Here is a 21,667-nt window from a genome sequence, read left to right as displayed (position 1 = left end):
CATTTCCAGCCTTGAGAATCCATGTCAGCGGCTCCACCATAGCCATCTTGAAGAGGACAGAGTGCCAGTTCCTCTATGAAGTAAGAGGAGAAACCTACTTAAAGGTAAGGAACCCATCGAGATATATACCTAATAGCGCCACTGGGTGGCACTAGTGGTAAAGACCCTGCCTGCCAAAGCACGGGACATGAGAGACATGGGTTCAATTCCTGGGTTGGGAAGATGCCCTAGAGGAGAGCATGGCAACCCACTCCAGTATTCTTGCCTGGAGAATCCCATAGACAGAGGAGCTTGGTGGGCTACAGTTCACGGGATCACAAAGAGTCGGACATGACTTAGCAATTAAGCACAGATGCCCCACCAGACCTGCTGAGTCCAACTCTTTTGGGTGTAGATCAGAGATCTGTATTTTAATCAAGTGACTGTGAGGCATAGAGAAGAGTGGGAATCCCTGTTCTAGACACGCCTTGCTGTCCCACACATTTAGAGCAACCGCCTTTCAGAGCCACCAGGTGGCCCACAGGCTGTCTGTTGAAGGTGACCAACTCACAACTGATCTGAAGCCAGTGATCGGCTCCGACCATCTGCCTCCACCAGCCGTAGCAGCACCGGCCCCTACACTGACGGCAGCTTGGAAGAGCCTCCTTTAGGTAGTTGTGTCCGAACAACACACTGGCTATTTTAATTCTCTGTAAACACGTTCTCTGCAGTGTTCCTCCCAAAATAGAAGTGGTGTGTGGATTATTACAGTGCAAGTGGTTAGGTGTATGCGCTCAGTGGTGTCTGACTCTGCGACGCCATGACTGTAACCCGCCAGGTTCCTCTGTCCTTTTTTAGGGAAGCATACTGGAGTGGGTTGCCATTTCCTACTTCCAGGGATTGAACCCAAGTCTTCATATCCTGCACTGGCAAGCAGGTTCTTTACCATTGGAACACTTGGGAAGTTCAAATATTACAGTCCAAACACAGCCCCAAAATCACTAATTTTTTTTTTTTGAGTGAGCGGTTTTTAAAAATATAACTATCCAGTCTGCTTTTCAAACACAACCTCCAGCCAAAAACAGAATTTCCTGTTGCTTCCATTTATTTTACAGCCTGCAGATGTACCCAGCAAATGTCAGTTAGTGCGTGTTTATTATGAGGCACGTGTGTTTGTAATTTACACACTTCAGGTGGGGAAACTGTGGCAAAAGTTTTGTGGCAAAAACGGCCAGAATAAAATGTGGACGACAGAAACCAGTTGGATTCACTTGAGTAGCAGGATCATAGATGAATTTTCTTCCTTCTTCATTTAGAGTTTTTGTGCTGTTGCTAAGGTGATATTTGGAAATGTCTTTTGGGGAATAAAAGAAAATTCTAGTTTGAAAAAAAAAACATGTCTGGTGGATGAGAGATACTTTTTTAAAGGTGCTTAGGAATAAAGATTGGTCTGGAGATAACACAAATCATACCAGGAACAGGTGCTGTATTGAAATATAGACTGTGATGACAAACTCAGAGGGGAAACGTCTCTTGGAAGCTGATACTTGTCAGAACAGTGGGTTACAGCCGACTGCCTTGTTGGCCTCCATGGTCCACACCTTTCTTGTCTCTCTAGGGGAGAGGAACTGAGACCACCTACTGGCTGACCGGGGTGAAGGACCAGGAGTACAACCTGCCGACCCCTCCAACCGCGTAAGCTGCTGGCTGGGCGGGGAGGAGCCGGGAAGTGGAGGTCTTGGCTTTGTATCTTGTACTGTGTGCAGGCAGTTTAACTGTTGGCGAGTGCTTTGCCAGTGGCAATGAGGCATTGAATCCAAGATGAGAGACGACACACATTGAAAAGGCTTGGAAACCCCCCTTCTCTGGCTGCTGGAGTGTTTCAGGCTCGCTCAGGAGACCAGAGGACAGTTTAGGGCTCACCCCCTGCACATGTGGTCAAGAGTAGAGCATACTTCCACCCCTGCATACAGCTCTCTGCTGAGTCACCTGATGGAACAGGAACTTCCCAGCTCCAGGACTGTGGTTTGGGGTCTTCACATGGAGTGTGTGTTCTCCCTGAGATGAGGAAAACAGGCTGCAGGTCTAATTAACCGGTTTCAGTTTCCCTAAAGATGACTCAAATGATCTTCCAGTTGCATTTGGGCCACTGCAGTAAGTCACGTGGCCATTGGAACGGCTTTTGCGGTAGAGAAACCCTGTCATGCAGATGCCTGGATGCGGGACCCAGACAGATGGCAACACCATAGAGATGCCAAAACAATGCAGACCATCCATATGGCATGGGGGGACCTGGCCCCTTACTAAGAAAGAGCACCCTAGGTGCATTCTAATCTCTTAAAACCCTCCACTCATTCAGAGCCCTCCCCAGACAAGACCCACATTCCTAGGAAAGTGTGGGACCAACACGTTTTCAGAGTTTTGTGGTGACTGGTGGCTCAGACGGTAAAGAATCTGCCTGCAATGCAGGAGACCCAGGTTTGATCCCTGGGTCGGAAAAGCTCCCCCGGAGAAGGGAATGGCAATCCACTCCAGTATTCTTGCCTGGAGAATTCCAGGGACAGAGGACCCTGGCAGGCTATAGTCCATGGGGTCGCAAAGAGTCGGACACGACAAGCTATGTGACACACACAGTAGGGCTTAGCACCCTCTTGGCTTCTCTTCTTCTCGCTCCAGCGGTATGTGTAAACCTAACCTCACCTCTGAATTCCGCATTGTGTTATCTTACTTTGAAATCAAAATATAATTTCCTGCTTGAAATATATTCTGCTTTCCCTACAACTACACAGAGCAAGGGTGACAGTTCTTCAGGCTCATTGGTGGAAGCCAAGGGTCGTTCTGTGTTCTCTGGGCTTCCCGCATGCAGCACAGAGTAGGCATTCAACAAGGAATCAGTGAATGAAACAGGCGGTTCTGGAGCTGAGGGCTAGTCTCTTTGAATGGCTGAGAAGTTCCCTTTTCCCTCCATATTCTTGTCTCTCCAGGGAGAATCAACAGCGCTTGCAAGCTGAGTTCGCCGACATGATTGCCAGCTCTTTACAGAAAAGACAGGCCTTGGGGATAAGGAACCGAAAACCAACCCGGGTGGCCAGCTACAAGAAGGGCACCTTGGAATATTTGCAGCTGAACACGACAGACAATGAGAGCACCCATTTTTAAACCTTGGTAAGAGCTAAGGACTCAGGAAGAACTCAGGTCCAGCCACACCTGGGGCAGTGACCACAAGTGTCCTGAAGCTTCTGCTTCTCTGAGACCTCAGTAAAGCAGAAGAAGACTTAGATGCAGTCTCCAATAGCCTCGGCTTCCCTGTCTGGGACGTAAGCTTGCTTCCGTGAATCACGTACTCTCAGTGCAATAATTACCTTCTACTCTGTGGCCTGATCTCAATAGCTGCTCCAGGGAACTTCAACCTGGGGAAGAAGAGAAATGAATATGTACTATCTCAAAGTTGGAGAGATTTTGTTCTTATTTCACCTGTTTCAGCTTTGTTTTGTTTACTGGCTCTTTTTCTTTCTGTATTCATGATAACATTTTTTTTAATTGTCCCAATGATATTTTCAGTATTTTATCTCCATTAAATTATATTTGACTCCTAATTTTGGCAGACAGTATGCTGTCTATGAGGCAGGAATAAAAGTTAATCATTTCCGGGATCTGTGGATGTGTGTCTCTCTGTTGCACCCATTTCCCTGGAATGCACCAGCCATTGCCTTGTACCGGTTGAAAAACTGACTTAATACCCCTGCACTGAAGAAGGGCAAAGCTAGCATCATTGCTCAGAGGTCCAAACCTTGATGTTCAGCATCCCCTGTGTGCATGGAGGGATTTTGTATCTAGTTCTCTACCATAGGGGCTGTTCAGGTGCTAAATTCACATCCGGTCTATCTGTTAAGACACCTTACTCCAGACTCTGCAAATATCCCCCCTCACATCCAGCAGTCATCTCCTTCCCCTTTTAATGGCAGCCAAGCATGATTCATTCGCTTGAAATCTCCAGAAAAGGACAGAGCCAGGTTGAGTAGACTAATATCAGCACAGGCAAGAATGGGCATGTAACACCCCGGCATTGACCTTCACAACTAAAACAATTGCTCCATCCACAGTATGCCTCCTCAGGCCTCTGCCATGAAAACCACTCCAGAGGTTAAGAAATAGGTTACATCTCCTCCATCACCTAGAAAAGCAGACCATCAAGCAATAATAAATGATCTTCTGGTGTACAGGCTGAGCACTTAATGTGCAGCAAGAGTCCCTTCTTGGTGCCTGGAGCTTTAGGATCTGTTTGTGCCTCTGTGTCCAGCACAAGGAGACTTGACACTCAGGGATGAGGTTGTGATGTGGATGTTGTTGGTCATTCATTCAGGAAACATATTTGAGCTTCTCTTCTTATTCCAGGAGCTGGGCTTAGTGTACATGGTATAGATACGGTCCCTACCAAGCCTTGAATCTTACAGGAGAGAGAAATGTAAAGTGATAAATGGGTGTGAAGACCAAACATCTACCTTAACAAACAGGCAAACTTAGCAACTCTTAACACTGACCAGAAAATCGGTCTTTTAAGGCTCATGAAATGAAGTGAAAGCCACTCAGTCGTGTCAGACTCTTTGCGACCCCATGGACTATACAGTCCAAGGAATTCTCCAGGCCAGAATACTGGAGTGGGTAGCTGTTCCCTTCTCCAGGGAATCTTCCCAACCCAGGGGTCAAACCCAGGTCTCCTGCATTCCAGGTGGATTCTTTACCAGCTGAGCCACCAGGGAACGGCATTGATGAAAAGCTTCTCTGCTGAAGGCGCCAGTGTTTGTGTTCTCTTATAGACTCTACATGCTTGTGAAATATTTCTTGACCTTTAAACAGATGTGTGGCCTTGGCTTGTCCACTTAAAAATGTGGATATGTCATATCAGTGACAACAGTGACTAATTACAGTACCAGGCAAATTCTTTCTCTGCTCTTCCCTAGCTATAAATTAATGTCTCCAAGCCCCTAATGTTTCATTAATAAATCAGCCTTCATAATATCCACCTCGAGGAGTTGTTATAATGATTTTTTTAGTTGAAGTGTAGTTGATTTACAATGTGGTGTTAGTTTCAGGTGTACAGCAAAGTGATTATGTATCATGTATATATATGTATTCTTTTTCAGATCTTTGCCATTATAGGTTACTACAAGATATTGAATATGGTTCCCTGTGCCATAGATCCTTGTCATTTATCTATTTTGTATATAGTAGTATACATCGGTTTATTTCAAACTACTTATTTATTCCTCTCCCCTACTAGCCAGTTGACAAACAGTTTCTGTAAAGGACCAGAGAGTAAACAGTTGACATTGTGCAGGCTGCCCTATCTCCACTGCAGCTACTCATCTCTGCTGTTGTATCAGGAAAGCATCCATAGTCAATGGCAGTGGGTAGAATGTGTTCCAGTCAAAGTTTATTTTTATTTGTGGCTATTGTTTGCTTCCCTGGTGACTCAGATAGTAAAGAATCCGCCTGCAGTGCAGGAGACCTGGTGTCAATCCCTGGGTTGGGAAGATCCCCTGGAGGAGGGTATGGTAACCTACTCCAGTATTCCTGCCTGGAGAATCACCATGGACAGAGGAGCCTGGCAGGCTACAGTCCATGGAGTTGCAAAGAATCAGACATGACTGAGAGACTAAGCACATCTTTTTTTTTTTCTTGCTTACCCCGTTCTAGCAAATAAGAATTTTTTTTAATTTAATGAATTTTTAAAAACATAACTAAAATTCCCTTATCATATCCAATGAAATGAATGATAATTCCTTAATATTAATTAGTAATAGCTTAAATTTATTAAATGATTTCCCTGGTTGTTTCAAAAAATTTTTTTAATTAGTTTGTTCAAAGCTGGATCCAAAAAGGTCCACATTTGCATGTGCTTGAAATGTCCCTCTAGTCTCTTAACCTATACTGCTTCCCCCATACACACTTTTTTCCTATGACATTGATTTGTTGAAATTGAGTCATTTTTCCTACATAATTCCTCAATGAATTTAGCTGATTGATTACACATGGTTTTATTTAATTTGTTGTAGTTTCCATATTTCTTGGAATTTGGTAGTTAGATCCAGAAGATAATTAGAGGCAGGTTTTATACTTTCCCAAGATAATTTATGTAGTCAGTCTCCTACAGGAGAATTTAGATGTGGAGAATAATACACTGAGACCCAGCTCCAATGATCAATACTGATCTGATTATAATCAGACTAGATTATAATGCCACATTTGGTGCAAGTTTTGATCGCCCACTCCCACCTCATGCCCCCAAAATGACAGAAAAATTGTATATAAAGAATTGGGAAACAGGAAAGAATGTCCTTAGTGAAACAGAAATTACGAGTCAGTTCTGAAAGCAAACAAACGGGATCCGACTAAACAAGGGAAGAGTAGCCCAAAGCAGTTGTAAAAGAGGACTGCTGGATGCTGGGAAAGGGTAGGATGAGTCCAGGGGGAGCTCCAAGCTCAGAAGGAGCAGACAGAGTGGGAAGAGAGGGTCTTAGAGCTAACCAGCACTCGGGTGGAGGCTGCTATTGCCATGAGCATGCACACACGTAGGGGAATGGAGCCAGCGTGGTCCCTGCCTCTGCCTCTGACGGAGACTGAGGCAGCCACTGTCAGCATGCGTGTCCCTGCCCACACTTGGGAGGAGTGCAGTTAGCTCCGGGGTGGAGACCACCACAGCTAATGAGAGCAAAACCAGCTGAGTAGTGTAGCAACAGCCCCTCTGACCCTGATCCAGCCTCTAACCACGTCACGTATACCGGGGGAAAAGGTGAAACCAGCACAAAAGTGAAGCACCAAGCAACCCCTCAGGCCCTGGCTGTGATGCACATCAAGGTAGAAACCACCAGCACGACCATCATGTATCAGGGAGAAACAACTCCCTCAGGGCTCCTGCCACAGCCTCTTGGGCCCCATCTCCACCTCTGTCAGGGTGATCACAGCCATTGATCATAGGAGAAGCTCCAGTTTGCCCCTGGCTCTGGCTTAAGCGGCTCCAGCTCTGGCCTCACCTCTCACCGAGGTGGGGGCTGCCAGCACACCCATGGAAGACATGCTCACTTCAGAGCCAGCTCTCCCACCAGAACCACTGGGCGCCGCAGACTGTTCAGGATGCTTTACACAAAGACAGGCCTTCAAGACCGTAAAAGGTAACTGTTTCACCTCATTTCATGGGGCAGAGAAAGTTAAACAAATTGAGAAGACAGAGGAATTTGTTTAAAATGAAAGAACAAGGAAAAAAAAAAGAAACCCAAATGAAGCAGAGATAAATAAGTCACTAGATAAAGAGTTCAAAGCATCAGTAATAAGAATGCTAACTAAAACCTGGGGAAAGAATAGATGAATAGAGTGAAGTTTTTGACAAGGAACTGAAAGACATAAAAAGGAACCAGTCATTGCTGAAGATTACAATAGCTAAAATGAAAAATACACCGGAATGAATTAAGAGCAGATTAGTTGATACAGAAGAACACATAAGTGACCTAGAAGACTGAAAAATGGAAATCATCAACTCAGAATACAAAAAGAAAAACAAATTTAAAAAGAGGATAGATAAGAATAGCCTCAGTACTTCTAGGACAACATCAGTCTTACTAACATTAGCAATATAGGGGCCCCAGAAGAAGAGACGAGTGAGCAAGAGACGGAAGGTGTACTTAATAAAATTGTGGCTGAAAACTCTCTCTGAACCTGAGGAAGGACATAGATTTCCAGGTACAGAAAAAAGAGTCATCAAGTAAAATGAGCCCAAAGAGACCCTACAGAGACATCTCTTAATTAAAATGACAAAGAGAATTTTAAAGGCAGCAAGAGAAAAACAAAGAGCCACGTGTAAGGTAGCCCCATAAGGCTAACAATTGATTTTTCTGCAGAGACTTCACAGGCCAGAAGGGAGTGGCATGACATAGTTAAAGTTTTAAAAGAGAAAATGTACAACTTGAGGTTATCATTCAGAATTGAAGGAGAGATAAGGAATTTTCTCTGAAAAGTAAAAACTGAAAGAGTTCATTAGTACTAAACCAACCTCACAAGAAGCATTAAAGGGTCTTCTTTAAGTGAAAAAGGAAAAGGCTACAATAAGAAATAAGAAATTATGGAAAAGGAAAAATCCACTGGTAAAGGCAAATATATAATAGAGTCTGTGGATCAACCACTTAAATAAGCTAGTATGAAGGTTAAAAAATTTTTTTTAATCAACTATAACTACAAGAAATAAGGGATAAACATGAAAATGTAAAATCTTAGAGGAGGAAATGGCAACACACTCCAGTATTCTTGCCAGGAAAATCCCATGAACAGGGAAGGCTTGGAGCACTGCAGTCCATGGGGTCATGGAGTGGGACATGACTTAGCGACCCAGCACACAAACTGGAACATGTGAAATATGATACCAAAAACACATAACATGGGCAGAGGGAGTTAAAAATGTATCTCTATTAAAATGTGTTTGAACTTAAATGCCTACCATTTTACAACTAGTAGATATAGTTCAATGTATATGAACACCACAGAAACCACAAATTAAAAACCTATAATAGATACAGGAACACAAGCATAACACTGAAGAGAATCAACAAACCACAAAGGAAGAAACTAAAAGAAGAGGAAAACAGAGAACTACAAAAACAATGAGAAAACAAGTAGCAAAATGGCTAAGTACATTCCTATCAAAAATTATTTTAAATGCTAACAGACTATATGCTCTAATCAAAAGATATAAGGTGGTTAATTGGATTTTGAAAAATGGACCCATCTATATGCTGCCTACAGGAGACTCATTTCAGAGCTAACGATACATACAGACTGAAATTGAAAGGATTAAAAAAATATATTCCATAAAAATGGAAATGAAAAGAAAGTTGGGGACAGATACTCGTATCAAAGTGGACTTTGAAACAGGATAGATAGAAAGACATAAATGTACATGTGTCTTTATACTAACCCACTAGTAGGAATTAGAAGTCATGACACCCAAATAGCAATGAGCAGAACTAGTGTCCAGATCATGGCTTCTAAATACCATTGTCAAAAGGACTGAGGACTCTGCAGAAGTGATTGACTTTAAGACTAGGGAAGGGAAAATACAAAATAAACCTGGAGCATCTTGTGTTCACAGAAAGTAATGAAGTACTCAAAAACAAGCAAAAAAAAAATATATATATGTATGAGAACATGTCAAAATGACACAAAAGCCAACTAGAAAGAACTCCCAATGGTTTCAGCTGGAAGAAAATTACCAATAAATAATAAAATTATCCATGATTCCATAAAAAGGAGGTGTAATGAAATATATGAATAAATAGTGGAGGTGAGACAACACTTCCTTATAGAATAATCTAATTTAGAAATGTAGAAATAAATGAAGGAAAAAGAAAATGGCTATGGGAACACCAGACTAATAATTTTTCAGGCAATATCCACTCAGTTGAGTTGAGTCACTCAGTTGTGTCCAACTCTTTGTGATCCCAGCATGCCAGGCCTCGCTGTCCATTACTAACTCCTGGAGTTAACCCAAACTCATGTCCATTGAGTCCGTGATGCCATCTAACCATCTCATCCTCTGCAGTCCCCTTCTCCTCCTGCCTTCAATCTTTCCCAACAACCAGGTCTTTTCAAATGAGCAGCTCTTCGCATCAGGTGGCCAAAATATTGGAGTTTCAGCTTCAACATCAGTCCTTCCAATGAACACCCGGAACTGATCTCCTTTAGGATGGACTGGTTGGATCTTCTTGCAGTCCAAGGGACTCTCAAGAGACTTCTCCAACACCACAGTTCAAAAGCATCAATTCTTCGGTGCTCAGCTTTCTTTATAGTCCAACTCTCACATCGTACACGACTACTGGCAAAAGCATAGCCTTGACTAGGTGGGCCTTTGTTGACAAAGCAATGTCTCTGCTTTTGAATATGCTATCTAGGTTGGTCATAACTTTCCTTCCAAGGAGTAAGCGTGTTTTAATTTCATGGCTGCAGTCACCATCTGCAGTAATTTTGGAGCCCCCCCAAATAAAGTCTGACACTGTTTCCACTGTTTCCCCATCTATTTGCCATGGAGTGATGGGACCAGATGCCATGATCTTCGTTTTCTGAATGTTGAGCTTTAAGCCAACTTTTTCACTCCTCTCTCACTTTCTTCAACAGGCTCTTTAGTTCTTCTTCACTTTCTGCCATAAGGGTGGTGTCATCTTCATATCTGAGGTTATTGGGGTTTCTCCCAGCATCTTGATTCCAGCTTGTGCTTCTGCCCAAGATTTCTCATGATGTACTCTGCATATAAGTTAGATAAGCAGGGTGACAATATACAGCCTTGACGAACTCCTTTTTCTATTTGGAACCAGTCTGTTGTTCCATGTCCAGTTCTAACTGTTGCTTTCTGACCTGCATACAGGTTTCTCAAGAGGCAGGTCAGGTGGTCTGGTATTCCCATTTCTTGCAGAATTTTCCACAGTTTCTTGTGATCCACACAGTCAAGGGCTTTGGCATAGTCAACAGAGCAGAAATAGATGTTTTTTCTGGAAGTCTCTCTCTTTCCTGATGATCCAGAGCATGTTGTCAATTTGATCTCTGGTTCCTCTGCCTTTTCTAAAACCAGCTTGAACATGTGAAAATTCATGGTTCACGTATTGGTGAAGTCTGGCTTGGAGAATTTTGAGCATTATTTTATTAGCATGTGAGATGAGTGCAATTGTGCGGTAGTTTGAGCATTCTTTAGCTTTGGGATTGGAATGAAAACTGACCTTTTCCAGTCCTGTGGCCACTGATGAGTTTTCCAAATTTGCTGACATATTGAGTACAGCACTTTCACAGCATCATCTTTTAGGATTTGAAATATCTCAACTGGAATTCCATCACCTCCACTAGCTTTGTTCATAGTGATGCTTTCTAAGGCCCACTTGACGTCACATTCCAGGATGTCTGCCTCTAGGTGAGTGATCACACCATCGTGATTATCTGGGTCATGAAGATCTTTTGTACAGTTCTTCTGTGTATTCTTGTCACCTCTTGTTAATATCTTCTGCTTCTGTTAGGTCCATACCATTTCTTTCCTTTATTGTTCCCATCTTTGCGTGAAATGTTCCTTTGGTATCTCTAATTTTCTTGAAGAGACCTCTAATCTTTCCCATTCTACTGTTTTCCTCTATTTCTTTGCATTGATCACTGAAGAAAGCTTTCTTATCTCTTCTTGCTATTCTTTGGAACTCTGCAAATAGGTATATCTTTCCTTTTCTCCTTTGCTTTTCACCTCTCTTCTTTTCTTAGCTATTTGTAAGGCCTCCCCAGACAGTCATTTTGCTTTCTTGCATTTCTTTTTCTTGGGGATGGTCCTGCTTCCTGTCTCCTGTACAATGTCACAAACCTCTATCCATAGTTCATCAGGCACTCTGTCTATCAGATCTAGTCCCTTAAATGTATTTCTCACTTCTACTGTGTAATCATATGGGATTTGATTTAGGTCATACCTGAATGGTCTAGTGGTTTTCCCCACTTTCTTCAATTAGATTATTTAAAAAAATAAATAACAGCATGGGGTGACATAGGGGCAAAGGACTGAGATGTGAACTATTAGATGTGAACAATATTTTGGGAATATAACTAATATTTTATAATAACTATAATTGGAGTATAATCTTTAAAAATGGTAAATCCCTATATTGTACACCTGTGACATATAATGTTATATACCAACTATTTCAACAAAAAATAAATTTAAAAAAATGCAAAAATAAATAACAGTATTCCATAAAAATTTGAATTCCTATGTTTTTAAAAGATTCAGAATAAAATTTATTTAAAATTTGGGAGGTTCAATAAGACAGGGAAAAAATAATTCATGCAATTTTTTTTCAGAAACCTACCTTTTGCACAAAATGAAGTTCAAGTGTCTTTCTGAGAGCATCTTTTAAATGATCGTATAGCCTTTGTTTTTGTAACTGAGAGAAGAATGAAAACTGAAATGATGTAGGAAATTGCTCCTTTTGTGCCTGAGTCATGTGAATTTTTACTCAGCCAGCAGATGGCAGACCAGATGTTGGATGATGTGCTCTGAAAATGACCTTGTTCTATTAAGTGGTTATAAGTTAACCGTTATAGAAATAGAAGACTTAGCCTAGAATTCTCATGGACACTTTGTATTTGAAGCAACAGGACACTGTTTTCATGTTTGCTAAAAATGCGATTATCTTTTTTTCTGTATTTTTGTAGAATGTAAAAGTTTGTGCATATGTTTATACATATATTGCACAAGGCAACCCCAGTTAAAACACATCTTATCTAGCACCTTTAATTGCAGTTTAACCTTGTGTAGATTATTCCACCAAATTGTTTAATGCATTAATCTGACCACAGGGAAATAGAGCTCCCAGCAGAGAAACCAGTGCCACACTCCTGATTTGTGTTCTAATATTGGACAGATCATGACTCAGAGTTCACATTTGTTACAAAAACATGAGTTATCACTTCCAGTTCTGTATTTCTTTTGAAATAAATAATCAGATTTTGTGGTTTGTGATAAGATAGATGTTTTGTAAGAGTGGGAATTGTACAAGAACCTTCTGCAACTTCTAAGGAGATCCTAGATTACTTAGTCATCCTTTCTGCACAGAAACAAAAATTATACAGAGCAGTATTTTTCACTCTGCGATTCTATGATTGAAGATTTTATTTTTTTCATTTTAACGTGATCTCAGAATGGTACTTTTATAAACACAGAAGCCTATGCTTAGATGTTGTTGCAATAGTTCAGCTGCCATTGCAAGCCAGGACTGGCCTGCAGAGCCCCTGAAGTGCAGATTTCAGGCTCAGCTTTGCCACAGGCTAATCCAAGAGCCTTTGGACCAGTCACTTAACCTCACAGGGCTGCTGCAAGGACCAAAGTTTTTATAGACATAAAGCTTTGTAAAGAGCAGAGAACCATAATCATATTGAAGTGAAGTGAAGTCGCTCAGTCATGTCCGACTCTTTGCGATCCCATGGACTGTAGCCTACCAGGTTCTTCTGTCCTCCTCTGTCCATTTTCCAGGCAAGAGTACTGGAGTGTGTTGCCATTTCCTTCTCCAGGGGATCTTCCCAACCCAGGGGTTGAACCTGAGCCTCGCAAATTGCAGGCAGACACTCTACCATCGGAGCCACCAGGGAAGCCCCTATAACCATATTAGTTATCTTAAGCTCTCTGGACCTCAGTTTTAATGTGACTCAAAGAGAGTTGGAGATGGTCTTTAGAGTACTTTAAACTTTAACCATTCTGTGTACTGATGCATTTGTTTAAATAAAGCAAGAGGTGTGGACAGTCTATTGATACAGTGTAGTATCTCACTGGGTAAAGACTCTGCCTGACAATGCAGGAGATGCAGGTTCATTCCCTGGGTCAAGAAGATACCCTGGAGGAGGACATGGCAACTCACTTCAGTCTTCTTGCCTGGAGAATCCCATGAATAGAGTGGACTTGCAGGCTACAGTCCATAGGTTCGCAAAGAGTTGGACACAACTGAAGCGACTGAGCACAAACATACAGTCGATTTTACAGGACCCATCTTTTATCCTGACTCTTGGCCCCGCTCCCTGAGGTCTATGGTGACCGATAAAAACAAAGGCTGCTCTTAGAAACTTACAGGTTCCACTTGGAAGAGAACATGTATCCTGAGCAGCAAGTTGGGGACAGGACTCAGTGTTACCATGGGAACAAGAAGTCCATGTTCCACCACCTAGTCCCCTCCGTTAGGTCCTCCATTTCCTCCAAAAGCACAGTTTCCTGTCTTGATTCTGCCTTGTTGCTTGAACACTTCTTCCCCAGTTCAGTTCAATTGCTCAGTCGTGTCTGACTCTTTGCAACCCCATGGACTGCAGCATGCCAGGCTTCCCTGTCCATCACCAACTCCCGGAGCTTGCTCAAATTCATGTCCATCAAGTCAGTGATGCCATCCAACCATCTCATCCTCTGCCATCCCCTTCTCCTCCTGCCTTCAGTCTTTCCCAGCATCAGGGTCTTTTCCACTGAGTCCGTTCTTTGCATCAGGTGGCCAAAGTATTGGAGCTTCAACTTCAGCATCAGTCCTTCCAATGAATATTCAGAACTGATTTCCTTTACGATTGACTGGTTTGATCTCCTTGCAGTCCAAGGGACTCTCAAGAGTCTTCTCCAACACCACAGTTCAAAAGCATCAGTTCTTTGGTGCTCAGCTTTCTTTATAGTCCAACTTTCACATCCATACATGACTACTGGAAACACCATAACTTTGACTAGACAGACTTTTGTCTTCCCCAGTAAGAAGGCCTTCCTTTTCCCAGCTACAGACAAGAAAGTCAATTCCAGCTAGTTTAAAAGTAAGGAGTTTATCAGGAAATGGCAACCTACTCCAGTACTCTTGCCTGGAAAATTCCATGGATGGAGGAGCCTGCTAGGGGTCGAAATGGGTTGGACATGACCAAGCAACTTCACTTTCACTTTTCACAGATCAAGGGCTGTCTCACAAGACTGCCTCCTCTGCAGAGGGAGTCTCAAGTCCCAGAAGGCCACCCATACATCTGACCAAATGGCTACAATCCAGAGGTTCCCATGGCCCTCTCCTCAGGATCAATAATTTGCTAGGACAATTCACAGAAATTGAGAAAATACTTATGTTTTGTTCTTATTGTTGTGGTTCAGTCTGACTCTTTGTGACACCATGGACTGCAGCACGCCAGGCTTCCCTGTTCCTCACCAACTCCCTGAGTTTACCCAAACTCATGTCCATTGAGTCAGTGATGCCATCCAACTATCTCACCCTCTGTTGTCCCCTTCTCCTCCTGCCCTCAATCTTTCCCAGCATCAGGGTCTTTTCAAATGAGTTAGCTCTTCCCATCAGTTGGCCAAAGTATTGGAGTTTCAGCTTCAACATCAGTCCTTCCAATGAACACTCAGGACTGATCTCCTTTAGAATGGACTGGTTGGATCTCCTTGCAGTCCAAGGGACTCTGAAGAGTCTTCTCCAACACCACAGTTCAAAAGCATCAATTCTTCAGTGGTCAGCTTTCTTTAGAGTCCAGCTCTCACATCCATACATGACTACTGGAAAAACCATAGCCTTGACTAGACAGACCTTTGTTGACAAAGTAATGTCTCTGCTTTTAAATATGCTGTCTAGGTTGGTCATAACTTTCCTTCCAAGGACTAAGCGTGTTTTAATTTCATGGCTTAATCACCATCTGCAGTGGTTTTGGAGCCCAAATAATAAAGTCAGTGACTGTTTCCACTGTTTCCCCATCTATTTCCCATGAAGTGATAGGACCAGATGCCATGATCTTCGTTTTCCAAATGTTGAGCTTTAAGCCAACTTTTTCACTCTCCACTTTCACTTTCATCAAGAGGCTTTTTAGTTCCTCTTCACTTTCTGCCATAAGGGTGGTGTCCTCTGCATATCTGAGGTTATTGATGTTTCTCCTGGCAATCTTGATTCCAGCTTGTGCTTCATCCAGCCCAGCATTTCTCATGATGTATTCTGCATATAAGTTAAATAAGCAGGGTGACAATATACAGCCTTGATGTACTCCTTTTTCTATTTGGAACCAGTCTGTTGTTTCATGTCCAGTTCTAACTGTTGCTTCCTGACCTGCATATAGGTTTCTCAAGAGGCAGGTCAGGTGGTCTGGTATTCCCATCTCTTGCAGAATTTTCCACAGTTTATTGTGATCCACACAGTCAAAGGCTTTGGCATAGTCAACAGAGCAGAAATAGATGCTTGCTTTTTTGATGATCCAGCAGATGTTGGCAGTTTGATCTCTGGTTCCTCTGCCTTTCCTAAAACCAGCTTGAATATCTGGAAGTTCACGGTTCATGTATTACTGAAGCCTGGCTTGGAGAATTTTGAGCATTACTTTAGTAGCGTGTGGGATGAGTGCAATTGTGTGGTAGTTTGAGTCAAGGCTATGGTTTTTCCTGTGGTCATGTATGGATGTGAGAGTTGGACTGTGAAGAAGGCTGCAAAAGCGAAAGTGAAAGTCACTCAGTCGTGTCCGACTCTTTGTGACCCCATGGACTGTATAGTCCATGGAATTCTCTGGGCCAGAATACTGGAGTGGGTAGCCTTTCCCTTCTCCAGGGGATCTTCCCAACCCAGGGATCGAATCCAGGTCTCCCGCATTGCAGGCAGACTCTTTACCAGCTGAGCCACAAGGGAAGCCCAAGGGAAGAAGGCTGAGCGTCAAAGAATTGATGCTGTTGAACTGTGGTGGTGGAGAAGACTCTTGAGAGTCCCTTGGACTGCAAGGAGATCCAGCCAGTCCATTCTGAAGGAGATCAGCCCTGGGATTTCTTTGGAAAGAATGATGCTAAAGCTAAAACTCCAGTACTTTGGCCACCTCATGTGAAGAGTTCACTCATTGGAAAAGACTCTGATGTTGGGAGGGATTAGGGGCAGGAGGAGAAGGGGACGACAGAGGATGAGATGGCTGGATGGCATCACTGACTCGATGGACGTGAGTCTGAGTGAACTCTGGGAGTTGATGATAGACAGGGAGGCCTGGCGTGCTGTGATTCATGGGGTCGCAAAGAGTCGGACACGACTAAGTGACTGAACTGAACTGAACTGAACTTGAGTATTCTTTGGCATTGCCTTTCTTTGCAATTGGAATGATAAGTGACTATTTCCAGTCTTGTGGCCACTGCTGGGTTGTCCAAATTTGCTGACATATTGAGTGCAACACTTTCACAGCATCATCTTTTAGGATTTGAAATATCTCAACTGGAATTCCATCACCTTCACTAGCTTTGTTCATAGTGATGCTTTCTAAGGCCCACTTGACTTCACATTCCAGGATGTCTGGCTCTAGGTGAGTGATCACACCATAGTGATTGTCTGGGTCGTGAAGATCTTTTTTGTACAGTTCTTCTGTGTATTCTTGCCACTTCTTAATGTATTCTGCTTCTGTTCAGCCTATAACACTTCTGTCCTTTATTGAGCCCATCTTTGCATCAAATGTTCCCTTGGTATCTCTAATTTTCTTGAAGAGATCTCTAATCTTTCCCATTCTACTGTTTTCCTCTATTTCTTTGCATTGATTGCTGAGGAAGGCTTTCTTATCTCTCCTTCCTATTCAAAAATGACAGAATGGTCTCTGTTCATTTCCAAGGCAAACCATTCAATATCACAGTAATCCAAGTCTATGCCCCAACCAGTAATGCTGAAGAAGCTGAAATTGAACCATTCTATGAAGACCTACAAGACCTTCTAGAACTAACACCCAGAAAGATGTCCTTTTCATTATAGGGTACTGGAATGCAAAAGTAGGAAGTCAAGAGATACCTGGAGCAACAGGTAAATTTGGCCTTGGAGTACAGAATGAATCAGGGCAAAGGTTAATAGAGTTTTGCCAAGAGAACGCACTGGTCTTAGCCAACACCCTCTTCCAACAACACAAGAGAAAACTCTACACATGGACATCACCAGATGGCCAACACCGAAATCAGATTGATTATATTCTTTGCAGCCAAAGATGGAGAAACTCTATACAGTCAGCAAAAACAAGACTGGGAGCTGACTGTGGCTCATGGACTCATGATCAGTAAGGATCATGAACTCCTTATTGCCAAATTCAGACTTAAATTGAAGAAAGTGGGGAAAACCACTAGACCATTTAGTTATGACCTAAATCAAATCCCTTATGATTATAAAGTGGAAGTAAGGATAAATCTGATAGACACAGTGCCTGATAACTATGGATGGAGGTTCATGACATTGTACAGCAGACAGAAATTCAAAAAAGCGAATGGCTGTCTGAGGAAGCCTTACAAATAGCTGTGAAAAAAAGAAATACAAAAAGCAAAGGAGAAAAGGAAAGATATACCCATTTGAATAGAATGGGAAACACTAGAGATCTTTCCCAGTATCAAGGCCTTTTCCTATGAGTCAGCTCTTTGCATCAGGGGCCAAAGTATTGGAGCTTCAGCATCAGTCCTTCCAATGAATTAGGGTTGATTTCCTTTAGGATTGACTGGTTTGATCTCCTTGCTGTCCAAAGGGACTCTCAAGAGTCTTCTCCAGCACCACAATTCAAAAGCATTAATTCTTCAGCTCTCAGCCTTCTTCATGATCCAGCTCTCACATCTGTACATGACTACTGGAAAAACCATAGCTTTGACTAGATGGACCTTTGTCATCATAGTGATGTCTCTGCTTTTTTAAAAGAAACAACAGACCCAAAATGGAGTCACTTGTTCTAAGCCCATGTACACCAAAGTGAAACTAAATATGTATCCTAATGATAGCCCCAACCCCTAAGGAATCTTCAACCAGTCAACCCAGAATTACTTGGTCAGCACTGAGATAATCTGCCCTGAAGGCTCTTTCATTCCCTTTCAGAGGGTAATCTTGCCTGAAATAATGCATTCTTTGCTAATAATCTCCCTTTTCTGCCTTCTTTCTGCCTTTAAAGGTCTTTTCTTTTTTATACCTTAGAAGAGGCCCCTTCTATTTTCAAGGATGGATACTGCTCAATTCATTAATTGTGTAAGAAAGCAAATTTGATCCGTAACTTTACTCAGTTGAATTTTTGTTATTTAACAGTGTGGTGGCAGCATCAGGACTGAAGGAGACTTTCGACATCTTCGAAGACAGCAAGAGACACAGGTGTGGTACCCTGTGAGCTGCCTAAGTTCACTGTCTTTCTCACTATTTCTGAGGCCCATGGGTAAGTCCCTTCTTGGTTCTCAGCTCTGCCCTCTTTGCATTAAGCTGCTAATCTAATTAGATTTCTATAGTTATTTATTTGATTGGAAACCCAAGTCCTTGGTTTTGTTCCCAGATTCCACATCGAACTGTGGGTGGTTATTAACCAGAGTCGGACTGGGTCAGACTTTTAAAAACCAGACTTGGTCTGGATTCAGACTAGGTCTGATTTAAACCGAACTGGGTTCAAGTGTGTGGCCTTGAGTGGATAGATTTTACGTAAAAGCTATTGCTACTAGGAATCTCAGAAGAGAAAAGTCACAAGTTTGGTGGATGTGGAAAGCACATTTAAAAGCTGTTGATAACCCAAGAGTCTGGTGTTAGGACAATTTGATCACAAAAGGGGATAAATCAGCACTCGGTTACCTGACAACCTCAAGAAGACTTCTGTGCAGTGAAAGTCAAAGTCGCTCAGTCATGTCCCCATGGACTATACAATCTGGAATTCTCCAGGCCAGAATACTGGAGTGGGTAGCCTTTTCCTTCTCCAGGGGGATCTTCCCAACCCAGAGATCGAACCTAGGTCTCCCGTGTTGCAGGCATATTCTTTACCAGCTGAGCCACAGGGAAGCCCAAGAATATTGGAGAGGGTAGCCTACCCCTTCTGCAGTGGATCTTCCCAACCCAGGAATCGAACCAGGGTTTCCTGCATTGCAGGCAAATTCTTTACCAACTGAGCTATCAGTGCAGTGAGGTACCCTGCAAAACACCACACAGTTCCCAATCCAACAGTACATTCCTTTTAGGAATTATTTTGGCCCTGAGAAATCCAAAACCTTCTCTAAAATAATAATGGAATCCTTAAAAATCCAGAGTTAAGCATGCCACCTTCCAGCACACCTGCTTAAAAGCCAAGGTCCTAGAAGCTGTAATTATCTACCAAATGTGGTCAAAATCTTACTAAAGGCAATCTAAATGTTGTGTCCTGAGAACTTGCCTTGGTAACGATCAGGTTCATTGTTATTCAGTCGCTAAGTGTGTCCAACTCTTTGGGACCCTGTGGGCTGCAGCACTCCAGGCTTCCCTGTCCTTCACTATCTCCTGGAGTTTGCTCAAACTCATCTCCATTGAATTGGTGATGCCATCCAACCATCTCATCCTCTGTCGCCCCCTTTTTGTCCTGTATTTAATCTTTCCCAGCATCAGGGTCTTTTCCAGTGAGTCATCTCTACACATCAGGTGGTCAAAGTATTGGAGCTTCAGCATCAGTCCTTCCAATGAATATTCAGGGCTGATTTCCTTTAGGACTTATCAGGTTAGAGGGCCTCAAAATATTGCCAGACAGAAGTCTGGGTTGCACAAATCTGTGGCCAGATGTGGCTGGACAGAAATGTGGGTTGAGTTTATTTGGTAAGTGTCCTGCCAAACTGCTACCAACACTCAGGGAACTTAGTAGTGACCATTATGAGGAATGTTCCAGTTGGATTTTATTTAAGAAGTGTGTTTAAACACAAGGGATACATATTTTAATTGCTAGGAAGAAGCCTCCAACATGTCTCAAAATTCCAAAAGAGCTCATTAGAAGATTCATTGTAAAAGGCCAGAATGAAAACACTAAGGACATAAAAGTTACCTAAAACAAAAGATCTTAGGACCGATATAATTCCTACTGCTCTGCTCAATGCTCCTTTGAGTCCTTATTCTAACAACCCTCTGTCCGAATTGCCTTTCTACACTGAAAAGACTATTAAACAGTTACCGTTAAGGTAATAGCTTGGCTTGACTTTCTGCCTCCCTGGGACAGGCAGGCTGTTGCTTCCTTCTTTTGGCTATCTTTGGGAATGACTCTGATCTTGAGAAGGTAGTAACTTTTTCACTGTCTTTGAAGATGCCTCTGGGTCCATGAAGTTGTTTAATTCTGCTAGAAATATGTACTGTTTGTCCTGGCTGCAAACGTAGAAAAACTCAAGTGAGAACATCTCAAAAGATTAATTCTTTCTCTTTATAAAATGAGAGATGTTACACTAATTAGGCTTATTTAGCATATTAAATTATATGAGAGACATTGTTAAATAAGTGATGATCAACCTTAGGTTATATTATATAGATAAATGTTAATATAGTTTCAACTTTAGCAAATAATTTCTCCTGCAGAATGCAGGCTGGCGAAGAGAATCACAAATTCATGCTGCGAGGCTGTGTCTTTGGGGTCATCTGCTGACCTCATTCCATTTGATCTAGGCTTTGTGCCTCAGGGAAACTCCTAACGGCTACATGCCATGGATACTTAGGACCTCTCTTTGGTCATTTAAACTGTGACTACAAAATCCACAAATAACAGAGGTCTTCTGAATATCAAAGGAAACCATTTTGGATTTTCCTAATTAAGATCTTACATGGAGTGAAAGTGAAAGTGTTAGTTATTCAGGCGTGTTCCACCCTTTGTGACCCCATGGACTGTAGCCCGCCAGGGTCCTCTGTCCATGGAATTCTCCAGGTAAGAGTACTGGAGTGGGTAACCATTTCCTTCTCCAGGGGATCTTCCCAACCCAGGGGTCAAACCCTGGTCTCCCACATTACAGGTAGATTCTTTGCCGTCTGAGCCACATGGAGTAAAGGCTTTTGCTACATGCCCAACAAATCTTCTTAAGTCAGTGAGTCTTCATATTTAATCAGATTCCCAAGCCCTGCTGTAGAAATTCTGATGTCATAGAGATGAGGACTCTGTATTTTGTAGTTTTTGAAATATATATATGTATTTTTAAGCTTTTTATTTCGTATTGGGGTATAGGCAAAATATAACAGTGCTGTGATAGTTTCAGGTGAACAGTGAAGGGATTCATCATACATACACATGTGTCCATTCTCCCTCAAACTCCCCTCCCATCCTCCCATGCCACATAACACTGAGCAGAGTTCCCTGGGCTATATAGTAGGTCATTCTTGATTATCCATTTTAAATATAGCAGTGTGTACATAGGACTCTGCGTTTTTTATAAGGATCTCAGGTGATTGTGATGCTGGTGGTT

At 42.4% G+C, this 21,667-nt stretch overlaps 1 protein-coding gene across 2 annotated transcripts in view; it reads left to right on the top strand.

The window, feature by feature from the left end:
- Positions 1-3,632, top strand: part of GUCY2C (guanylate cyclase 2C) — a 76,310-nt gene extending 72,678 nt beyond the window's left edge. For both annotated transcript variants that reach the window (XM_040235239.1, XM_040235238.1), the window contains exons 25-27: positions 10-104; positions 1,598-1,674; positions 2,964-3,632. In XM_040235239.1, coding sequence (XP_040091173.1) covers positions 10-104; positions 1,598-1,674; positions 2,964-3,138 — 347 coding nt within the window. In that variant the 3' untranslated portion in view covers positions 3,139-3,632. The remainder of the gene's footprint in view (positions 1-9; positions 105-1,597; positions 1,675-2,963) is intronic.
- The last annotated feature ends 18,035 nt before the right edge of the window (positions 3,633-21,667 follow it).

The sequence above is a fragment of the Oryx dammah genome, unplaced genomic scaffold, assembly GCF_014754425.2.
Source record: "Oryx dammah isolate SB20612 unplaced genomic scaffold, SCBI_Odam_1.1 HiC_scaffold_29, whole genome shotgun sequence".
Taxonomy (NCBI): domain Eukaryota; kingdom Metazoa; phylum Chordata; class Mammalia; order Artiodactyla; family Bovidae; genus Oryx; species Oryx dammah.
The sequence above is the reverse complement of the archived record's forward strand: the minus strand, read 5'-3'. Positions and strand labels throughout refer to the sequence as shown.